The sequence below is a fragment of the Pogona vitticeps genome, chromosome 5 (genome assembly GCF_051106095.1).
Source record: "Pogona vitticeps strain Pit_001003342236 chromosome 5, PviZW2.1, whole genome shotgun sequence".
Classification (NCBI taxonomy): domain Eukaryota; kingdom Metazoa; phylum Chordata; class Lepidosauria; order Squamata; family Agamidae; genus Pogona; species Pogona vitticeps.
Window position 1 is genome coordinate 102163838 of NC_135787.1, and position 14472 is coordinate 102178309.

Genomic DNA, 14472 nt, shown 5'->3' on the forward strand with positions numbered 1-14472 from the left:
TGAAAGATAGGGTGGTTTTTTATTAAAATTTGTATAAAATTTGTATCTATTAGTCTACTTGTGCATGCACAGAACTCTATTTGGAAACAGTATTTTTAAAAGACATTTGATTCAAAAGAATGTTGGTACATCAGAAAGTTTGGGAATATGCACAGTGCTAGGTCTTATGCATATGCCCTAAAGCTTTAAACAGAGGCTTTTTTGAAGCCTGTCACACTAGTAAGCCAGCAATAAATTACCACAAATGGTCTTACATATCACTTGTACCAGCCTAAACCTCCAAGAAGCTGCAGCAACTTCAAGGTTAGACTGCATACATTACCGAAGCAGGCAAGCAGCTGCAGCTGGCTTTATACGTCCCCACACAAAAAGCAAATCCATGTCTGATCCAAAAAAATAGCAATTATTTATTCTCCAACATGCGTAGAACTCAGTTTCTAGGATATAGGCACTTTGGCTTATAACAGATGAAACCAAGGTTGTGGCAAACAAGTCTATTATTGGAAGCCACCACATCCTGAAAATCTGCTGAAATACTTGTGGACAGAGGTTCCTTTCCCCGGGACGTATGCTGGAATGGCAAAGGCTCTGATGTGACATATGCTTCCCCAATGAGATGGATGGCATAAGCAACACAGATCCTTTCCCAGCCACATCAGGAAGCCCCATGCCCACCAATTCAAAGGCCTTTGCCCCTATTGATTTCTACAGATTATGTTACATTTCTGGCACAATAAAACTTTTAAATATAACCTTGAAATATAAACACATAAGGGGAAAATTGATTTTCTCCTGCCAGTATAACCAGAATTTTGACCTTTTTTCCCTGCAAAAACATTACACACATATCCTGCCTTTCTTCTGTTGAACTCAATGCAGAGTGCACAGAGTTCCCTGATGGTATCTCCAGGCACTGTTTAGACCCAGATCTTATGAGCCTCAACAAAGTTGTTGCATCATAGGCCTTCTGAATATGCCATTGGACAGAAATGATTGCTTACTAATATAATTTTACTAGCATTCCCATCCATTCACTTATCCCATGAAAGCTGAAAGATTTCAAATTTTTATTTCACATTCAAAATTGCATACATCAAACACCGAGTTGTCTCTTACCAATTACACCATTCCATACAAGGTAAGGTGGACTAGAAGGGTGCTGACTGGCCCAAGATATGGGTGGTTCACGAAGGCAACTGAGCATGTCTTTCTCCAAAATTTAAGGAGGAAGGCTGTCTGGGTCACAAACTGTCTATGACCCAAAGTAATTACAGTAATTATTTATCCTGTAAGTCAGATCTCTTATGTTCTAAGTCCTTCACATACTACAGAGGTAGCTAAAATGATACACCCAGGCCCTCCTAGCAATACTCCCTGTTCAGTTCATAATCATGAGTAGTCCTGGGTATGTGAAGATGGGGAGGAAATTTCAACATGTACATATTCTGCCAAAGTCCTGTAAAAAAATCTCTATGAAACTGCTATTTGAATTTCATTGAAGAGTCACATAGAAACCTTGGTCATTTGCAGGACTGAGACATATCTGTCACTACAGCCCAAGAAATAAACAAAAGCATTGGAAATTGAGCACACTACAGCTCAGTCCTTTGCAGGCTGGTGTCAGGGCCAGGCTGGGAGGTGGACAGAGTGTATGCTGCTCCAACAGATGAAACTGACCTCAATTTCTAAAGCTGGGAATTTAATGTGCAGCAAGCAGAACATACTGCTCTATTAACTTATCCTGGCAACTCTAACTCTATCATAAACTTGCTAAATTACATTTCTTTATATTACTTGCTGCATCACAAAACTCTACACTCTCTCCCGAAAGCCTCCAAAAGAGTCTAAGATCTGCATAGCCGCAGTCCCATATAACTCTCTTAGTTGCTTTAGCCCCAATCTATCATTGCCCTTGCTTAGATCTTTGAATCCTTCATAACCAGAGATAGGGCTGGTCACACAGAGGAAAGTGTTTAGCAAAGGGATTATAAATTGTCACCACCCCACAAAGAATTCTCTGAATATACCCTTCAGGCAGAATTATGTGATGTTTAACCTGTGTGGAACCATTTCCAAGACCTGTTTCTCATGTTATCATTCTTCTACTGAGATCAAGATGTACTATGTGGGAAATATATGTCAAGCAGTTGAAATACAATTCCTGTTTCTAAAACTCCTCACCTTTAGAGACAGATGCCACGTTATGGGTTTTGTTTTGTTTTTACCTTTGTCAAGAATAAGGTCATCTTTTGCTATCAACAGATCACATTTTTTAAAAATAGTGTTGAGATGAGGAAAACTGAAATGATCTCCATAAGGAGTACATATAATAGCAGGTCATATTGTTTGTGCTGATGATTTAGGTCTAAGCAGAACTACATCTCATGTTGAGATTGCAATTCCCAAGGTTCACTTGCCGACTGAAGCAGAGATCGCTGCACCACAACCACCCAAGTAGTGGCAACTTCCCAGAATGACACACCCTACACACTATTGCAATTATGATTAAAGTTTCCACAAGTGATCCACAGAAAACCATCCGCAGTATCATTGCTGAAAATATCTCTTGTTTGACAGATGAACTGTAAGTTTTCGTATAGAAAAATGAAAACTGGTGCAGTGCAGTTTCATTTGCTTCAATTATTTCTTTATTTGTACACATTTATTTGAGAGCTGCTGCTCTAATCACTAGAGGTGGATAGAATGCCAATGGAACTGTTTCATGCCAAAGAGACTGTACCTATCAAAATCTTAACAAGAATATACCAATAAATATGGAAAACAAAACAATGGCCCACAGACTAGAAATATTCAATATATATTACAATCCCCAAGAAATACAGTGCCAAAGAGTGCAGTAGGACTATTTAATTTCCCACGCAAGCAGAGTGATGGTCCTTATATGCAGTAAGAACTGCCTGATGTTTAAGTTGAATTTTTAAAAGAGGCACTCAAGACCATATTGCAAATATGCACTGTCTACTGGAGCACACCCCCTTCATGGATTGCTGCCTTGTCGTGGCGAAGGGGCTTGAGCAACTCAGAGAAGCTATGGGCTATGCCGTGCAGGGCCACCCAAGACGGACAGGTCATAGTGGAGAGTTCCGACTAAACGCAATCCACCTGGAGTAGGAACCGGCAATTCCACTCCAGTATCTTTGCCAAGAACGCCCTATGATCAGAAACAAAAGGCTAAAAGATATGACGCTGGAAGATGGGCCCCTCAGGTCGGAAGGCGTCCAACATACTACTGAGGAAAAGCGGAGGACAAGTACAAGTAGCTCCAGAGCTAATGAAGTGGTTGGGCCAAAGCCGAAAGGACGCTCAGCTGTGGACGTGCCTGGAAGTGAAAGGAAAGTCCGATGCTGCAAAGAAAAATATTGCATAGGAACCTGGAATGTAAGATCTATGGACCTTGGGAAGCTGGAGGTGGTCAAACAGGAGATGGCAAGAATAAACATTGACATCCTGGGCGTCAGTGAACTAAAATGGACGGGAATGGGCAAATTCAATTTAGACGATGATCATATCTACTATTGTGGGCAAGAATCCCGTAGAAGAAATGGAGTAGCCCTCATAGTCAACAAAAGAGTGGGAAAAGCTGTAATGGGATACAATCTCAAAAATGATAGAATGATGTCAATACGAATCCAAGGCAGACCTTTCAACATCACAATAATCCAAGTTTATGCACCAACCTCCATTGCTGAGGAGACTGAAATTGAACAATTTTTTGAAGATTTACAACACCTTCTAGAACTGACCCCAAAGAAAGATGTTCTTCTCATTCTAGGGGACTGGAATGCCAAAGTAGGGAGTCAAGAGATAAAAGGAACAACAGGGAAGTTTGGCCTTGGAGTTCAAAATGAAGCAGGGCAAAGGCTAATAGAGTTTTGCCAAGAGAACAAGCTGGTCATCATAAACACTCTCTTCCAACAACACAAGAGGCAACTCCATACATGGAAATCACCAGATGGGCAGTATCGAAATCAGATTGATTATATTCTCTGCAGCCAAAGATGGAGAAGCTCTATACAGTCAGCAAAAACAAGACCTGGAGCTGATTGTGGCTCTGATCATCAGCTTCTCATAGCAAAATTCAAGCTTAAACTGAAGAGAGTAGGAAAAACCACTGGGCTACTCAGGTATAATCTAAATCAAATCCCTTATGAATACACAGTGGGAGTAAAGAACAGATTTAAGGAACTCAATTTGGTGGACAGAGTGCCTGAAGAACTTTGGATACAGGCTCGTAACATTGTACAGGAGGCAGCAACAAAAAACATCCCAAAGAAAAGGAAATGCAAGAAAGCAAAGTGGCTGTCCAAGGAAGCCTTACAAATAGCAGAGAGGAGAAGGGAAACAAAATGCAGGGGAGATAGGGAAAGTTACAGAAAATTGAATGCAGACTTCCAAAGAATAGCAAGGAGAGACAAGAGAGCCTTCTTAAATGAACAATGCAAAGAAATAGAGGAAAGTAACAGAAAAGGAAAAACCAGAGATCTGTTCAGGAAAATTGGAGATATCAGAGGACCCTTTGGTGCAGGGATGGACATGATAAAGGACAAAAATGGAAGGGACCTCACAGAAGCAGAAGACATCAAGAAGAGGTGGCAAGAATACACAGAGGAATTATATCAGAAAGATTTGGATATCCCAGACAACCCAGCTGAACTATTTAAAATCTTAAAAGATGACGCTATTAACATGATACACTCAATATGCCAGCAAGTTTGGAAAACTCAACAGTGGCCAGAGGACTGGAAAAGATCAGTCTACATCCCAATCCCAAAGAAGGGAAGTGCGAAAGAATGCTCCAACTACCGCACAATTGCACTCATTTCACACGCTAGCAAGGTTATGCTCAAAATCCTACAAGGTAGGCTTCAGCAATATGTGGACCGAGAACTCCCAGAAGTACAAGCGGGATTCCGAAGGGGCAGAGGAACTCGAGACCAAATTTCTAACCTGCGCTGGATTATGGAGAAAGCCAGAGAGTTCCAGAAAAACATCTACTTCTGCTTCATTGATTATGCAAAAGCCTTTAACTGTGTGGACCACAGCAAACTATGGCAAGTCCTTAAAGAAATGGGCGTGCCTGACCACCTTATCCATCTCCTGAGAAACCTATATGTGGGACAGGAAGCAACAGTTAGAACTGGATATGGAACAACTGATTGGTTCAAAATTGGGAAAAGAGTACGACAAGGCTGTATATTGTCTCCCTGCTTATTTAACTTATATGCAGAATACATCATGCGAAAGGCCGGACTGGAGGAATCCCAAGCTGGAATCAAGACTGCCGGAAGAAATATCAACAACCTCCGATATGCAGATGATACCACTCTGATGGCAGAAAGTGAGGAGGAACTAAAGAACCTAGTAATGAGGGTGAAAGAGGAGAGTGCAAAAAATGGTCTTAAACTCAACATCAAAAAAACTAAGATCATGGCCACTGGCCCCATCACATCCTGGCAAATAGAAGGGGAAGATATGGAGGCAGTGACAGATTTTACCTTCTTGGGCTCCATAATCACTGCAGATGGAGACAGCAGCCACGAAATTAAAAGACGCCTTCTTCTTGGGAGGAAAGCAATGACAAACCTTGACAGCATCTTAAAAAGCAGAGACATTACATTGCCAACAAAAGTCCGAATAGTCAAAGCTATGGTTTTTCCTGTTGTGATGTATGGAAGTGAGAGCTGGACCATAAAGAAAGCTGATCGCCGAAGAATTGATGCCTTTGAATTGTGTTGCTGGAGGAGGCTCTTGAGAGTTCCCTGGACTGCAAGGAGAACAAACCTATCAGTTCTAAAGGAAATCAACCCTGAGTGCTCCCTGAAAGGACAGATCCTGAAGCTGAGGTTCCAGTACTTTGTCCATCTCGTGAGAAGAGAGGACTCCCTGGAAAAGACCTTCATGTTGGGAAAGTGTGAAGGCAAGAGGAGAAGGGGACAACCGAGGATGAGATGGCTGGACAGTGTCACCGAAGCAACCAACATGAATCTGACCCAACTCCGGGAGGCAGTGGAAGACAGGAGGGCCTGGCGTGCTCTGGTCCATGGGGTCACGAAGAGTCGGACACGACTAAACGACTAAACGAAAACGAAACTGGAGCACACACAAGAATTTCAGAAGAAGATCAGTCTATGTTTTAAAGAGTAAAGTTTTTGACTGTGTAGATCATGAGAAACTATGAGTTCTTCTGAAAAAAATGCCCCAGCACTTGATTGTTCTGACGTGTAACTTGTACTGTGCACAAGAAGCTACCATTAGGACAGAATATGGAGAGACAGAACCGTTTCTTATAGGCAAAGATGTTATCCCATCTGTTCAATCTGTACACAGAACATATCATATGGAAAGCCAGACTAGATTCAGATAAAGTAGGAGTGAAAAGTGGCGAAGGAAACACCAATAATTTAAGACATGCAGATAATAATCTTATTGGCAGAAGGCAGCAATGATTTGAAATTACTTTTAGTGGACATGAAAGAAAAAAAGTGCCAAAACAGGACCACAGCTGAACATTAAGGAGATCAAGATCACAACTACAGAACAATTACAGAAGTTTAACATTGACAATGAAGAAACTGAAATAGAGAATTTGCATACCTTGGTGCAACCATCAATCCAAGTGGAGACTACAGCTAAGAAACCGGAGGAAGACTGAGATTTGAAAGGGCAGCAATGAAGGTATTAGAAAAGATCATCAAATGTAAGGGTATGTCAGAAAAAGAAAAGATAATCAAATGTAAGGATCAAGACCAAGATAATTCACTCTCTTGTATTTCCAATCACCATGTATGAGTGTGAAAACTGGACTGCAAAGAAAACTAACAGGGAAAAATATTGATTCATTTGAAACGGGATACTGGAGGAGAGTTTTGCAGATATCCTGGACTGCCAGAAATATGAACTAGTGGATCTTAGATCAACTCAAGCTTGAACTATCTCTGGAGGCAAAAATGATGAAATTAAGGCTGCCCTACTTTGGACAAATCATAAGATATTATTCTCTGGAAAAAGGCAATAATGCAGAGAAAGACCAAAGGCAGCCAGAAAGGAGGACCAAATATGAGATGGATTGACCCCTTTAAAGGAAGCCACTGACTTCAGTTTGCAAGAGGTGAGCAGGGCTGTTGATGACAGGGCATTTTGGAGATTGCTCATTCATAGGGTGGCCATCAGTCTGCACTGACGGCTGAAATATAACATTCCTTGGGAACCTTTCTGGAACTGTTCCCCATTGTAGTAGAAGTCATCATCTAGCAAAAGAACCTGAGAGACAGGAAGGCCCATCTCTGATGTGATGATCAGGCTATAGTTTAGAGTTGAAAAAAGGCTGTGCTCCTGATCTGAAAGATGGCACTGTTAATTCACATATTTGTCTTTGTGTGTTTCTTAAGCAACTATACCCTAAGCATGTTCCAGCTAACAACATTCCAGATGCAATGTCTCATTCCCAAGCAGAGGAGTTCCATTTTATAGGCCCCAATACAAGCACAAAGCAAACCCATTCCCAGAAGATCTCAGGAATCTTAGAGTGAAGAGATAGTCAAGGGAGTATGTAATTCTGTGTCCCTTTCTATGTGCAGGGCCCATAACTCAGCCCTAGATGGTTTTCTGTCCTTTTCCAGGAACAGCACTGGCACAGGAAGCCACACTTCCACAGTAGCTGGCTATTCTTAGGCAGCAGAGGCATGCACTTAGGATTATGATCCAGGTGGTAACCACATTATTCTTTAGCTAGTCCTTGGACTCAACAGACACATGGCTAAATGAGCCATTGCAGACTAGAAGAGGTCAGGTGCCAGGGAACTTAATGGATAGCTATCTGGCTATGCACATTATACTAGCTAGGCTGATTAACTGCTTGACCCACATTTTCTCATCCAGCTTAGTGAGTTTTGTGTACAGTGGTGCCCCGCACAGCGAGGTTAATCCGTTCCGGATTAACCTTCGCTGTGGGAAACATCGCTGTGCGGGAGGGAAAAAGCCATAGAAACGCATTGAACTTTGTTCAATGCGTTCCTATGGCTTTCAAACTCACCGTTCAGCGAAGTTCCTCCATAGGCGGCAGCCATTTTCGCGCCCTCCCCTCGCAGAACGAGGGCGCCAAAATGGCTGCCATCAGCTGTTTGGCGGGTCAAAAATGGCCACCGGAACAGCCGAAAGGGGCCGGGGCGCAGCGTTTTCGCGCCCTTGGTAAGCAAGGGGAGCGCGCGAAAACGCTGCCGGAAGCCCCGAAATGGTTGCGTGCAGCCATTTCGGGGCTTCCGCAGCGTTTTCGCGTGCTCCCCTTGCTTACCAAGGGCGCGAAAACGCTGCGCCCCGGCCCCTTTCGGCTGTTCCAGTGGCCATTTTTGACCCGCCGAACAGCTGATCGGCGGGTCGCAAAGCGAAGGTCGGTAAGCGAGCAGCTTACCGACCTTCGCTCTGCGATTTTTGCCCATTGCGGCCATCGTTGTGCAATCGCTTTAGCGATCGCAAAAGCGTCACCGTAGAGCGAATTCATCGCTCTACGGTGCGCTCGTTGTGCGAGGCACCACTGTATGTTTATACCCTTTTTCATGGCGTTAAGGGTCATGGAATTAGTTTCCGTCTCCAAGCTGAATCTAATTGTGCCATCAGTGTCGAAAATGTCTTACTGTGGCAAAGAGAGCAGTCCTGATCAAGAGGCAGAAATCTAATGGAGATCATTTTCTGTGGGGATGCTATATCTAATTCAAGGTTCACCCTTGGGCTGCTCCTGCCCAGTTCTAGCTATTAGAAAACTGTATGGGAAAGAGGCTTGGTGAGCAGGACCCTTATCTTATATACATAGGTGGCATTCCATTCACCAAGTCTCTGTTGGTTGGGGTAATGCAAGCAGCAGCAGCAGCTATCACTGGGTTTTCACTAGGTCTCTTTTCCTCCCACTCTTTTTGAACAGAGCTCACTACTAAAGCAGCAGATTTGAACCTTTCAATAGAACACATACAGACTATTGGGAGATAGAAGTTGATGGTACACAGGACTTACTGTCTTTATGTTGTTGCAGTAGTTGTTGTTATGTGCCATCAAGTTGGAAACAACTGATAGCAACTCTAATAGGGCATTCACGGTAAGTGAGACATTTAAAGAGTGGCCTTACCAGCTTCACACCCCCAGTAAGTTTCCATGGCTGGGCAGGGATTTGATCTAGGCCTCCTGAATCTCACTCTGTCACTATCCACTCCAAATTGGATATCTCTCTGCATATGTTAAACCCAAACATAACTGGAAATTGGGTTGTACATCAACAAGGTTGGCTCAGCAAAGCATTGTCTCCTGGGCTGGAAGATATACAGCTGAAACAGGATAGACGTACCACCTTGGGTTCAATGGTTCAGCACAGATCCATCCTCAGTGCAAAGCCAGAGACACTACTACTGTAACCAACAAAGTTGTGGCTCATTTTTCCCATCATTCAAAGTGTGCATAGTTGTTTCTTTCAGTTCTTTTCCTGGGATTCAGGAGCATTTAGCCCTAGGAGCACAATATTAGCCTAGCAACTCTTACCATAAATTTTCTGATTGTCTGCTGTTCTTTACAAATGTAATAATTGGTTGATTTCTTATTCACCAAGCTGTCTCCAATAAGGGTTCAAATAAATTGATCTCATCTGAGTAACATATTGGGCAGGCTTATTAAGTTAAGATGACTAAAGTTTGTGTAAACCTATAACCTGCCTTTGTGATTTGTCTACAAAACCATATATTTACTACAAAGAATGTACAGTAACCAAGGCATTTTTATGTTGTACTACTAACGTTTTGCAGTGAAGAAGCAATGGATGCCTCAGGCTCTTCTGAACAAGATGATACATGAAGCAATCTATCAAGAGATTATATACTGCTTTCTTAAGAAAAAGTTAAAGTTTCCAAGGTTTCACAGTGTGTTTGCTTTCTCTGGATATCTGGGAAACTAGCAACAACAACAAATAAGACACATACAAAAAATACAGTGGATGCTAAAGCACCAAGTCTACACATAAATATAGCAAGTGTTTGTAACAATTTATTTACCAGAACTAATTTGGAACCTGGTTTAACAGTTCCTTTTAAAACATTTCATTTTGAAAATATTTAAATTTTCACTTAGGTTTCTCTTATGTCATGCCCACCAAAAAGCTGGCCCAGAAAAAGAAAAACATTGACCAGTTTGGGGGGGGGGTCTGTAGGTTCACACAAATATTTCTTTCTCAACATGCAAAAGCCTTTCTAGAATCAGTTGTCTTCCACCTTGCATTCATGAACCATACATGAATGGAGTATAGTGTGCACAAGGCTACAAATGCAGATAACCAACAATACTGTCTACATTACTTTAGACCAAATGTTAAACTGTGGCTTAACACTACAAATAGGAGCATTACAGGAGCAACTGTTGCTTAGCATACAAACATGTACAACTTTCTTCCTTCTCATAGTATAGACATGAGAAGGAAAGGAAGTACATGCTTCTACAGTGGGGTCTCGACTTACGAACGGCTCGACATACGAACGTTTCGACTTACGAACCATTCTCATAGGAATATATGGACTCGACTTACGAACTTAAGATTCGAGTTACGAACTCTTTTTTTCCTTTTTTAAAAGCTAAGTCATCTTAGGTTAGAAGGAAAAAAGAAAAAATATCCCCCTCTAGTGGCAGAAGGCGGAATAGCAGCTTCCCATTAGTTTCTATGGTCAAAAAGAGCAGATACGGATTAAATGGTTTTCAATGCATTCCTATGGGAAATGCAGATTCGACTTAAGAACTTTTCGACCTGAGAACTGCCTTCCAATACGGATTAAGTTCGTAAGTCGAGACCCCACTGTACTTTTATACTCTTATTAATCAATTTCTTACAGTACTCAAACAGAAAGAACTCATTCGTTTAAATGGCTGTTTACTACCAGCAGGATCACAACCAACCATCTAATATCTGCTTCTCTGAACAATACATAGTTTAAAACTCTATATATTGTTAGCAAAAAGATACAGTAAATTAAAAAAAAAAAAGAACTACCCCAGATAGGAGGATTCACGTTAAGATGCTATTGTAAAAAGACTTAAACAATCTTGCATTTATTTCAAAGTTCAGCGGCAATGAGGACTAGAGTATTCAAATAGTTCCTATAGTTAAATGCATTAATCAAATCTTAGTGAAATTAGGCTCCAGACACCCTTCACACAGGAAATTCCTTCAATTTCAACTAGGATCACAAGCCTACCAATAGAAAGGCCTTCTTGTTGGAAGGTTTGGGCGAGTACCTTTTTATCTTCTGGTAAAGATTAGACAAAGGTTGACATATTGTCCCAGAGGAAACGTTGATATGCACCCATGGCTCCCTGATAGTTAGCGACATGCATGGTGAACGCTGATGATGAATAAAGCCATCTTCCAATTTAATTAATCCTTCTACTGTCTTTATTTGGTGGTATGAGGGTCTGCCGATGTAGAGATCTGGATTGTGAGGCACTGACAAAAATAGAGTTTGGAGCTGGTTGCTTTTGAAGGAATAAAGCTCCAGGGTCATGGACTCTATAGAGGTTATCAATTTGTTTTGACATGGTATGAGAAGAGGCTGGTTTTGTCCAGGATTGTTAAGCGGTGCTAAGTAGCAGCATTGAGATATGTATTGGAGTAGTTGTATCTTTAGAAACTGGGTTGTATAGATGATCGGCCAGTTCTGTCGAAGGGCAGTGGATTTGGAGATCAAGAGACTTAGCCATACAGATCATAAGTTGGGTGTAAGTTTGGAAATCTTCCGCCAGTGATGGTGGGTTGGCATCAACAAGATTGGATTCCAGTGAAGTAAGTAATACTGACGGCATTTGAGGTCTGGAGCTGTGATCAGAATATTTGGGGTCGTGTCGGGAGTTGAGTATTGATGTTTGTAACTCGATGTCAATGGAGGCAGCATGTTGTTGCATTTGTTGGTGTCGAGGATTTTAGACATGGAGAGATGTCATCTGAGTGTCCATGGGCATTGCCTGATATGGCTGAACGTCAGTGTCAAACTTGAGGTCATCGTGATGTTGAGTTCGATGGCCAACGGAGATTGTGCCTCAGCAGAGGGACAGGACCAGGATGGATATCGAGGATATCCATGGACCAGAATGGATACCGAGGATCATCGATATCAGAGCCTGTGTCTCGGTGATGTCGACACGGAGGTTGTTGATGAGTTGGCAAAGCAGTGGAGTATATAGACGCTGGAGATGCCAAGTGAGAAGAATGGTTTCCCTCGTCTGGGTTAACAGGAAAATAGTGGGAGGCTGGACCTGTAAAAGCCTCACATGTAGAAGAATGTTGCTTGACTGTTCTGGGTCTTTTAGGCACCGGGCAGGGAGCAGATTGAAATCCATGTGGGTCATGGTGATATGGCTGTTTCAACACCAATAGTTGTTGAGATTGAGGCCCACTGTGGGAAGGTATGACCGAACTGGATAGAGCAACTGGCTGATTGGTGGTTGCAGTTTGACTGGTCGAGCACTGGTCGGGGAAGACGGCAACCCGATGAGAGTGCTGAATGCGTGTCTGAGCCACGTGTGATGGAATAGACGGCTCCAGGGACTGTTGGGGCTGATGTCTCTGAGGAGGTCGTTGTGGACGATCAGATATCACTGAATAAGGTATGATCTCCAGTTGTTGTTCGGAGTCGACTCTGTCGGGTGAAGCAACTACTGAAGGGTTGCTTGAAAGAACAGAGTGTTGAGGACTGGGAAGAGAAGATGTTAACCAATCAACTCTATCATCCCATTCTGGTGACTGAGAACAGGTTTGATGAGAGGGGATTTCATCATCAGCAGAAGCCGAGCCAATAGAGATTGATTTGTAAGTTTGGTGAGGCTGCTGAGAAATGACTGCAGACTTAGATTTCTGTTGTTTGGGTCTTTTAGGAAGAGAAGGCTCCGGAACTGAAGAGGCTTCGGCGGACATTTGACGTTTAGCGGAGGGCTTCGATATCGAAGATTTTGGTATTGAGCGCTTCAGTTTACGGGTTTTGGAAGTTTTAGACGAAGTGGATGGAGCATTGGAGTGGGATGGTGTGGTCGATGGACGTTGTTTCGAGACTTTGGAAAAAGCCTTTTCCATCGCTTTGGTCTGAGAGGTGGCCATTTTAGTTGGTTGAAGGGATTGTTCCCAAAGACGGAGTTTTAATCTAGAGAGGTGAGAACATGGAACTCCATGCCTGAAGTTTTTACAATGCTGGTAGGAGGATGTTTGGTGTGTCTTCCCCAAGCAGAAAAGACACGGTGTGGCCATCGGAGAGCAGTATTTTGTTATCACAGCCCACACAGTGTTTAAACGGGCCCAAAGGGGCTATGAATAGGAGAAAAACAATTTGGAGTGGGAAAACGATGATTGGGGGAGTGTTCTGGCTGGAGGCCGAGCGAGGAAAAAAGAAAAAATTATCTCTGAGATAATCAATTTGATATATTCTAATTGTAAAGGAAAAAAATATTTTAAACAGAAAGGAATCAATAATAAACTCTCTCTTTTACTCACAGAAGCAGCGGTTGAAAGAAACGGAAAGGGGAGCCTTGGTGCCAAGGTAATTATATAAGGGGGAGGGGCCTATTCTAATGTGTTTTTTGCTATCACAGAAGCTCTAGAACTTTCCGATGAGGCTCTGTGCAGGCGCGGATCACACAGAGTGTGATTCACAGAGGCCACAAAGAAGAAATATTGTAAACAAACAAATAATAAATAAATTACCTTTTGACCAGTATCATTATGAAGCATATCTCCTTTTTAAAAAGCTTCTAATACCAGGGTTTACCCATTGGGAACTCAAAGTGACTGGATATAACATTGAAAACAAGGAAAATGGCATAATATTGGAGGGACTTCCTTCTCTTGCCACACTTTAGAGAAATTGCACCTTCTTTGCTTTTGTCATGTAACTATTGCCCTATGAGAGCCTCCTTCATTCTTTCACTTTTCTTACCTTGTCTTGGTTAGTCTTATTCTTGTAACATAAATTTCCTATCAAACGGATTAGGTGAGATTTGAAGCCAATAACTGGGTGAGATATTTCCTCCTGCCCTGTTCCAGAATGAATTGCTGTGAAGACATTTGTTGTCTGCTTCCCAGAAAGATGTGTCAGTCGCAAAATAGCTAATTCCGGGAGAAAAAAGTGACATATATGTAAATATAAAATATAAAAATATCATAGCCATTCTTACTGTAAATTATTTTGATTTTGTTGTTGTTATCGCCTAATAACAAGTGACAGCACAGTGAAGCTTACTGCACTTTTAAACACACTGAAGTTTGGAATAATTTGTCCCAGTAGAATTAATCCATCCTTGTTTTGAAGAGAAACTGATTCCCAATAAATGTGCCTAAGGATTAAACTCCTGATTACATATCAGAAGAGCTTAATGCAAGTTTATGAATAGTTTCAAACACAGTTCTCAAAAATGTAAAGCACAGTTCAAGAAATACAGATGCCT

At 42.0% G+C, this 14472-nt stretch overlaps 1 protein-coding gene across 1 annotated transcript in view; it reads right to left on the bottom strand.

The window, feature by feature from the left end:
- Window positions 1–14472, bottom strand: part of ATXN10 (ataxin 10) — a 116340-nt gene that overhangs the window by 21671 nt on the left and 80197 nt on the right. The window contains exon 9 of the mRNA XM_073000893.2: window positions 13965–14134. Coding sequence (XP_072856994.2) covers window positions 13965–14134 — 170 coding nt within the window. The remainder of the gene's footprint in view (window positions 1–13964; window positions 14135–14472) is intronic.